This window comes from Dunckerocampus dactyliophorus, chromosome 1 (genome assembly GCF_027744805.1).
Source record: "Dunckerocampus dactyliophorus isolate RoL2022-P2 chromosome 1, RoL_Ddac_1.1, whole genome shotgun sequence".
Taxonomy (NCBI): domain Eukaryota; kingdom Metazoa; phylum Chordata; class Actinopteri; order Syngnathiformes; family Syngnathidae; genus Dunckerocampus; species Dunckerocampus dactyliophorus.
Window position 1 is genome coordinate 8,090,517 of NC_072819.1, and position 9,998 is coordinate 8,100,514.

At 42.7% G+C, this 9,998-nt stretch overlaps 1 protein-coding gene across 1 annotated transcript; it reads left to right on the forward strand.

Moving 5' to 3' along the window:
* The first annotated feature begins 2,587 nt into the window (after window positions 1-2,587).
* Window positions 2,588-9,973, forward strand: eed (embryonic ectoderm development). The gene is made up of 12 exons (XM_054781441.1): window positions 2,588-2,726; window positions 3,257-3,409; window positions 3,493-3,585; window positions 3,699-3,764; window positions 5,522-5,647; window positions 5,719-5,800; window positions 5,880-5,971; window positions 6,043-6,176; window positions 8,999-9,104; window positions 9,184-9,342; window positions 9,413-9,486; window positions 9,576-9,973. The coding sequence occupies exons 1-12, from the start codon at window positions 2,607-2,609 to the stop codon at window positions 9,700-9,702; spliced, it is 1,332 nt and encodes a 443-aa protein (XP_054637416.1). The 5' UTR covers window positions 2,588-2,606; the 3' UTR covers window positions 9,703-9,973.
* Window positions 9,974-9,998: the final 25 nt, after the last annotated feature.

A 9,998-nucleotide genomic window follows, 5' to 3' on the forward strand; every position in this document is an offset into this window, starting at 1 on the left:
ATTATGACATAAAAATAATGACATGAGATCAAAAGTCCTTCCTGAGCCACCACCTTATCGTGGTAGAGGAGATTGCGTGTCCCAATGATCCCAGGAGCTAAGTTGTTGGAGGCTATCATCCCCCTGGAAGGGTCACCCATGAAACAGGTCCTGGTGGAGGGACCAGACGAAGAGTGGCTCATCAGTAGTTCAACCATCAACCAGCAGTTCGATGATTGACTTTGTGGTTGTGTCATTGGACTTGCAGCACATGTTTTTGGACACTCTGGTGAAGAGAAGGGAGCTGTCAACCAATCACACCACCTGGTGAGTTGGCTCCAATGGTAGGGGAGGATGCCAGTCAGACCCAGCAGGCCCAAATGCATTGTGAGGGTCTGCTGGGAACGTCTGTCAGAGTCCCCTGTCAGAAGGAGTTTCAACTCCCACCTCTGGGAGAGCTTCGACCATGTTCTGAAGGAGGCAGTGGACTTTGAGTCAGAGTGGGCGATGTTCCGTGCCTCCATTGTCAAGGCGGTTGATCGGAGCTATGGCCGTGAGGTGGTCAGTGCCTGTTGTGGTGGTAATCCCAGAACCCGTTGGTGGACACCAATGGTGAGGGATGCCGTCAAGCTAAAGAAGGTGTCCCACTGGGCCTTTCTGGTGCATGGAACTCCGGAGGCAGCTGACAGGAGCCGGGAGGCCAAGCAGTCGGCAGCTCTGGGGGTTGCTAAAGCAAAAACTCGGAGATGGGAGGAGTTTGGAGAACTTCGGAGAATGGAGAACGACTTCCAGATGGTTGTGAAGAGATTCTGACTACCATCCGCCATCTCAGGAGTGTGAAGTAGTGCACAGTCAACACCGTTGACTGGATGCTGTGGGCGTTTCTTGGGTGACACGACTCTGTAGCATTGCGTGGACCTCAGGGTTGGTAGATTGGTAGACCAGGGAGGTGGACTGGAAGGTGTGTTCCAACTATCGTGGGATCACACTTCTCAGCCTTCCTGGTAAGGTCTATTCAGAGGTTCTGGAGAGGAGGATCCGCCGGATAGTTGAATCTCCACTTCAGGAGGAGCAGTGTGGTTTTAGTCCTGGTCATGGAACTGTGGACCAGCTCCACACTCTCAGCAGGGTCCTTGAAGGTGCATGGGAGTTTGCCCAACCAGTCTACATGTGTTTTGTGGACTTGGAGAAGGCATTAGACCGTGTCCCTCGAGGAATTCTGTGGGGAGTACTCTGGGAATATGGGGTACCAGACCACCTAATTCAGGCGGTTCGTTCCCTGTATGACTGGTGTCAGAGTTTGGTTCACATTGCCGGCAATAAGTCAGACTCATTTCCCATAAGGGTTGGACTCTGCCAGAGCCGCCCTTTGTCATCGATTCTGTTCATTGCTTTTATGGACAGAATTTCTAGGCACAGCTAGGGCGTTGAGGAGTACTGGTTTGGTGGCTGCAGGATTTGGTCTCTGCTTTTTGCAGATGATGTGGTCCTGTTGGCTTCATCGACCTTCAACTCTCACTGGATTGGTTCACAGCCGAGTGTGAAGCGGCTGGGATCAGCACCTCCAAGTCCGAGTCCATGGTTCTCACTCGGAAAAGGGTGGAGTGTCATCTCCGGGTCGGGGATGAGATACCCAAGTGGAAGGATGGAACGCGAGATTGACAGGCGGAACGATGCGGCATCTGCAGTGATGCCGACTCTGCATTGTTCCGTTATGGTGAAAAGGGAGCTGAGCCGAAAGGCAGAGCTCGCAATTTACCGGTCAATCTACGTTCCTACCGTCACCTAAGGTCATGAACTTTGGGTAGTGACCGAAAGACAAGATCGTGAGTACAAGCGGCCAAAATGAGTTTTCACTGTAGGGTGGCTGAGCTCTCCCTTAGAGATAAGGTAAGAAGCACTGTCATCCAGGATAAACTTGGAGTAGAACCGCTGCTCCTCCACAGTGAGAGTAGCCAGATGAGATGGCTTGGGCATCTGGTCAGGATGCCCCCCGGACGCCTCCCTTGGGAGGTGTTCAGGGTACGTCCCACGTGTAGGAGGCCTCGGGAAAGACCCAGAACACGCTGGAGAAACTATGTCTCTCAACTGGCTTGGAAATGCCTTGGGATCTGCCGGGAGGAGCTGGACAAAGTAGCTGGTGGAAGTCTGGGCTTCCCTGCTTAGGCTGCTGCCCAATCTCAGGTAAACAGAAGAAGATGGATAGATGGACTGAAGTCGAAATTACAAGATAAGTCATAATTTAGAGATAAAAAGTTGAAAGTATGAGAGAAAAAGTCATAATTATAAATCATTGGAATTGTGAGGAAAAAGTCATATGAGATAAAAAGTTGAAATTATGAGATACAAACTGAGCATCTGTCGAGTGCCATGTGATGAAGGCTCCAGTGACGAAAGCGACACATTCACAGTTTGTATGTCATAATTTTGACTTTATATCTCATAATTACACAATTATGAATTTCTATGTCATAATTTTGACTTTTTATCTCATAATTATCACTTTAGAGGTTATGAGGTTATGAGACTTTATGAGGTTACTTCAGTCAGTTATGAGCGTGCGAATTGAACTACAATACCCAGCAACCCATGCGGCGGCTGAGCGGAAAAGGCGGAGTTGTAGCACCATGAGGGAAAATAAGAACATGTCTGAGTCCCTGTCTCAAGCGGGAAAAGAAATACCGGTCAAGAAGCAGAAGCTAAGCAGTGACGAGAACAGTAACCCAGATTTGTCAGGGGACGAGAATGTAAGTGGTTAATTGCTGTGCTGTTTGCTTACCGACGTAAGGCTTAGTTGAGTTACACTCAGCGGGTTAGCAGTATCGGGCTAAAGCTAGCTTGAAGCTAAAAGCTGAAGCTTTGTCCAGCGGGTTCATTGAATTACGTTAACTTACTTATTCACGCTCACTACCAGAGAGAGACGGCTGGCAACAATTTTCTACGGCGCTTAGCTCGGTAAATTCGCTTCTGGTTCCATTGTCATTGTCACTGACATGAACACCGCAGTTCGCGCGAGTTAACTTGCATTGCTCAAAAGTCAATACCCATTTATTGATCCTGATTTACTGTTGAGGCTTGACTGGCTTAATTTACCAGTCAAAAGTTTGGACAGTTTCTCGTGTTGTTCACCGGCAAAGTGTGTCTAAACTTCTGACTGTTACTGTATGTGCAATGTCATTTTTTCATTGATGATTTTAATGTAGCCAAGTCGCGGTGTGCACATGACAGAAGTGTGTGCGTGTTTTGATTTTATGGAACGTCTTGTGTGTTCTATTAGGATGATGCTGCCAGTGTTGAAAGCGGCACCAACGCGGAGCGCCCGGACACGCCCACCAACACCTCCAATGCCCCGGGCAGGAAGAGCTGGGGCAAGGGCAAGTGCAAGTCCAAAAAGTGCAGATACTCTTTTAAATGCGTCAACAGCCTGCGGGTGCGAAACCCTTGTGCATTTGCCACATCTCAATCAGCTGCCTAATTAAAGCACAACGATAAATAATGCTGATATTATTGCAGGAAGACCACGGCCAGCCTCTCTTTGGCGTCCAGTTCAACTGGCATAGTAAGGAGGGAGACCCACTGGTGTTTGCCACGGTCGGGAGCAACAGGGTGACTGACCATGTGATACATGATTGATGTCATTCATTCTGTGTGGGGAAATTTGAGGATGTTACTAAATTCTAACTAACTTCTCCATGTAATATATGATATCTTCTATGCAGGTCACTCTGTATGAATGTCATTCTCAAGGCGAAATCCGACTCCTGCAGTCTTATGTAGACGCAGATGTATCCTTGCTTTGATATATGAATATGCTAGCTCTTCCCCCTCCAAGTCCTGCAGGGGACCGCAAAGCTGTGATTGGTTGGCTTTACATGCAGTACGCAAATATGAGCGGTTTCAGAGCAACCTGTAGAATAAAAGTGATTGGTATTCCATATCGATTAGTTCCAACTCCAACAATGGCACGTGGATCTCAAAAATACGCATATTTAAGCAAAATTAGTAAAATACAAATGTAAGGCATACAAAATATAATAGCCACCGCAGGAAGTACTTGGTAATAACGTGGCTCTCCCAATGCTCACATGTGTGAGTCTATATTATGTCTAATTTCTGTCTTATTTTCTCTTATCTCGACCAAATTGGATAATACAAGTGTAAATGTAACTTTTATGTCAAGAAGGCTCTAATAATGTTATAAACCATATTTACAATGTTGTAAACAGGTTTTCTATGTTCAAATTTGATGTATTTTTGGCCTAAATGAAGCATTTTCACGCATAAAAATGTCAAAATGAAGTAAAATACAAATATAAGAAGACTCATTCAAAGACGTGATGACATGTAGTATTCTACACTAGTCACTAGGTGTCTAATGTAACATTGATGAGACGATAGCGACCACAGGACGTACTCAGTAATAACACGGCTCTCCCAGTGCTAACGTGTGAGTCTATATTATGTCTAATTTCAGTGTTATTTTCTCTTATGTCTACTGTATTGAATAATACGAGTGGAAAATATGACTTTTGTGTCCAGAAGGTCTAATGATGTTATAAACCATATTTACAAGGTTGTAAACAGATTTTCTATGCTCAAATTGTACGTATTTCTGGCCTGAATAAAGCATTTTCATGCGTAAAAATTTCTAAATGAAGTAAAATACAAATATAAGGCTTTCAGTAGACTTATTCAAAGACGTTGTGTTTATGTAATATTCGTCACTGGTCACTAGGTGTCAGTAATGTTGTGTGAGACACACAAGCCCCAGACTTGATCGCTGGAACAACAGGCTTCTGTTGCAGTTTTGAATGATCTCATAACAGGCACAATGGCACCAACATAATTATCATAACACAGGCTACAATTGCGACTGTTATCCACACATGCGTGTGAGTCTTATTTATGTCTTATTTTCTCTTATGTCTACTATATTGGGTAATAGTAGTAAAGGTGACTATAGGGGTGTTATTTCATGTCCAGAGGACTCTAATAATGTTAAAAGCCAATATGAGAAGGTCGTAAACAGGTCTTCTATTCTATACCTACTAAATATTCCATTTATAAATAAGGAATCCCACTAAATTCACCTATCATAGTCTGGTCTTGAACCGATTTAACCGTGATAAACGAGGGATTGCTGCAACGGGATAAATATGGCATCAGATGTAGCACGATTCAGCCTTTATTCCTCACCGCCATATTTTGATATAGACAGTGTTGGGAGTCACCGCGTTAAAAAAAAAAAAAAAAAAAAGGTTACTGACGCCATTGTTTTCCAGTAATGGGTATCTAATTAATTACTAAATCAAATGTAATGTAACTGTTACACAGGAAGCTAAATAGCTAATCAAAATTGTGGTTGCTCACTCAGGAAAACACTACCTCTACTGTTTCTGTAGAGAAGTGCAAGTCACCATCTCTCAGAAGCACACCACTACTGTACAAGGCTAAATTTGTTTAGCAGATTTTTCTCTCAGAATTTAATGCCATCTTTTCGAGAAGAACCTGACACATTTTGCTTGACTGAAGCGGTGCAAAGGCAGATGAAAATTTCTACACGTGTGCCTGGACCTACGACACCAACACAAGTCACCCCCTGTTGGCTGTTGCCGGATCGCGGGGAATAATCCGAATCATAAACCACATTACCATGCAGTGCATCAAGGTTGGCATCCGCTCAGCATCACAGTGGATGTTTATCTCATGACAGTCATGCGTTTGTATTCTTTCTCACAGCATTACGTAGGTCACGGGAACGCAATCAATGAGCTGAAGTTCCATCCGAGGGACCCGAATCTTCTTCTGTCGGTCAGCAAAGGTACGGCTTTGAACTGAAAAATGTTTGTCACCTTTCACCGACGTCTGTTGAGGTCTGTGAATTGTGCGTGTTTGCGCAGACCACGCCCTTCGTCTGTGGAATATACAGACGGACACGCTAGTGGCCATATTCGGTGGTGTGGAGGGCCACCGAGATGAAGTCCTGAGTGCTGTAAGTTTCAAGATGTCATGCTTCATAAGCATCAAGAATCTACAGTTATTTTTTTTTTAACTCTACTGCAGGATTTTGACCTCCTGGGTGAGAAAATAATGTCATGCGGGATGGACCACTCTCTAAAACTCTGGCGGATTAACTCCGAGAGATTGCAGAAGGCCATCCGTGGCTCTTATGAGTACAACCCCTCAAAGACCAACAGGTAACCAGAAGGGAAAAATTGCCCTGTTTCACACACTTAGCTCGCATGGTGCAGCAGCAATGAAAAAAATGTATTTTACTATGTCACCTTATTAATATTTGACATAAGAATGCACATTTAAATGTGAAATATCAAGCAAGTTCATTTAAAATGCGTGTAAACATTTTTAAACGCACACTGATGGCTGTGAATATATAGCTTTCATAGCTCATACATTTTTACCCAAATTTTTAAATATTGAATACTTTTTATTTAGAGGGAAAACTTCAAATGTTGCAGGAAGATTTCCACATTCCAAGTTTTCCCATCAGTATTGCATGCCAGGCCAACTTTATTGTACCGTAATCCCTTGTTTAATGCAGTTAATCGGTTCCAGACCCGACTGTGATAAGTGTATTTCCGTGAAGTCAGATTACTTACGTATAAATGGAATATTTTCCTAGTTAGAGCATAGAAAAACTGTTTACAACCTTCTAAATATGTTTTTAACATTAGAGCCCTCAACACATGAACTACAACCCTAATAGTCAACTTTATATTTGTATTAGTAGACATAATGACAGGACATAGGACATCCATCCATCCATCCATCCATTTTCTATGCCGCTTAGGGTTCCAGGGGTATGCTGGAGCCTATCCCAGCTGATTCGGGTGAGAGGCGGGGTACACCCTGGACTGGTCGTCGCATATAGACAATCATTCACACTCACATTCATACCTATGGATAATTTAGAGTCGCCAATTAACCTAACATGCATATTTTTGGAATGTGGGAGGAAACCGGAGTACCCCAAGAAAACACACACGCACGGGGAGAACATGCAAACTCAGCGGAGATTCGAACCCAGATCTTCCCGATCTCCGGACTGTGTGGCCTGTGTGACTGTGTGCTAACCACTCAACAACCGTGCGGCCCGGACATCGGACATATTACACATAAATAAGCCATGTCATAGACTCACACGTTAGCATTGGGAAAGTTTTCTGCACTATAGTGGCTATTGTTTCATCATTGTAACATTACTGACACCTAGGGACCAGTGTAGGATAGTACTGTACATATTACGTCCTTGAATTCGTCTTGTGAATGCATTATACAGTCGTCCCTCACCACTTCGCCGTTCAAACATTGGGCCCTCACTCTATCACGGTTTTTCAAAAATGAATTCAAAAATGACCACTATTTCGTAGTTGACTACGGCCTATAATTAGTAAAAAAATGTATATATTATGCAATGTTTATGTAGTCTTGGCCTAAATGAAGCATTGTCAAGCATAAAAATAGCTAAATGAACTAAAATTTAAATGTAGTTTAAGTGAATAAACGACAAACTCTGGTCTACTCTGGCCACCAGGTGTCACTGATAACACGCACCAGACCTGATCGCTGTTAACAATTATCATTATCAGGTTTGTATTATCTCACAACAGGCACAATAATAATAATAATCATCATCATCATAACACGGGGTGCTGTTATGGGCTTACTCCAGCTAAAACTCAACTCTGAATCCTCAACGTCACTTCCTGTCCACACATCCGAAAGACATTTATTTAAACACACATGAGCACTAGTCTTATTTATGTTTTAAAGCAGACGTGTCCAAAGTTCGGCCAGGGGGTCAAATGCGGCCCGTGCTCAAATTTGATCGTAAAATTAATAACGTCTGGCCCGTAGCACTGTTAACCAGCGTCTAAAATACACGCTAAATGCAATTTCACTTTTACACAGCAGCACTCTGTCCAGCTCCATAACACTGTGTGACCCTTTCCAGACAGTTCCTAAAATAGCGACAATGAATAAACATTTTTAAAAAAGAAAGCGGGTCCTGATGATGCTCCTGACCACCTTTATGCTGCAATCCAGATCTCAGTATCACGTTAACGCAGGCAAGTTGTCTGTCATTTACAATGATCAATATAAAAATCTCAGTGAATTAATTTAGTTTTATTAAGATCGAACCCACTTCTGAATAAGACGACTGATTTCCCTGTTTTTGAACATTAAAAGTTCAGTGAACATTTATTTTCAACAATATACCATGTTTCAAATGAACCCTGCACTGGTGAATATGATATTCAACATATATCCCTGTTATTGAATTAAAAAGTTCAGAAAACATTTAATTGCCAGTCGTGATATTTCATGTTTGAAATGTAGTTTGCACTGGTGAATACTGTTACTTATTTCCCTGTTTTTCAATCTAAAAGTTCAGTGAACATTTAATTGCCAGTAATACAGTATGTCATGTTTCAAATGAACCCAAAGACATGTTTAAGAATCTTGAAATTTAAATAAAGTCAAATATGAAAGGCAGACTGGTTTGCAAAAAATTGTTTAGATTTATTGGTGTTCCATGTAAAAGAGAATGTCAGGCTAAATGGTCGGCCCCCACATTTTCACCTCACCAAATCTGGCTCTCTTTGCAAAAGGTTTGGACAAGTTTGATTAGATCTACTTTATTGGGTAATATGAGTGTAAAGGTGACTAAAGGGGTGTTATTTTATGTCTGAAAGGCTCTAAGAGGTTGTAAACAGGTTTTCTATGCTCAAACTACAAAAATATTTGAGTTATAAATAAGGAATCCTACTTTGTGGAAATTCTTTTATTACGGTCGTGTCTGGAACCAATTAACTGCGATAAACGGGGGATTACTGCATTTGTATTTTCATTCATTTAACCATTGTTATGCTTGACAATGTCTACTTTAGGGCAAGAAAACGTAAAATTTGCTTAAATGTGCATATTTTTGACTAACAATAGGCTATAGTCAACAATTAAGCAGTGATAATTTATTAATGAATATTTGTTTTGTTTTCAGGCCGTTTGTGTCACAGAAAATCCACTTTCCTGACTTCTCCACACGGGACATTCATAGAAATTACGTGGACTGCGTGCGGTGGCTCGGCGACCTCATTCTTTCCAAGGCAGGGATCGCAACGATCATGAATCGGCTGTCTCTCGCTCCCGTCACGCTCACCTGCCCTCTCTCTCTCTCGCTACTAGTCGTGTGAAAACGCCATTGTGTGCTGGAAACCTGGGAAAATGGAGGATGACATCGACCACATCAAAGCTAACGAATCCAACGTGACGATTCTTGGGCGCTTTGACTACAGTCAGTGTGATATCTGGTACATGCGCTTCTCCATGGACTTTTGGCAGAAGGTGAAGTGCAGTAACGCCATATTCCAAAGGTTTGTCGCGATATACTCACTTGTGTCCTGTTGACTGACAGATGCTCGCCCTGGGAAACCAAGTGGGGAAGCTTTATGTTTGGGACCTTGAAGTGGAGGACCCGCACAAAGCTAAGTGAGTTCATGCAAGACAATCCCTAAAAAAATCTAATAAATACAAATAAAAAATGTGTTTTTGCTTTTAATTATTTTTTCCCTCTCCAGATCCACCACGCTCACCCTGCCCAAATGCACATCCGCCATACGGCAAACTAGCTTTAGCCGTGACAGTAGTATTTTGATCGCCGTGTGTGACGATGCCTCCATCTGGCGTTGGGACCGGCAGCGCTGAACACCCGAGCAGTGAAATTGTTTTTCATATAAAGAGTGAACGCTCTCCTATTTTCTGTTGTAATATTTTAAAGGCCCCTGCTTTGGTCACACCTTTGCTTGGAATACTTTTTGTAAATGTTTTATCTTGTTTTAGCTAAGCACCACCATGTTGACTAATTAGGAGACATCAAGTGTAAATCGTTATGTGGTTAGCCTGTAAGACAAGCATGGATTCTTTTCCTCAGTAGGCTTATTGAATTGGACTTTATTAAACTTATTTTTATACACAACTTGATGTATTTACTTTGGCCAGAA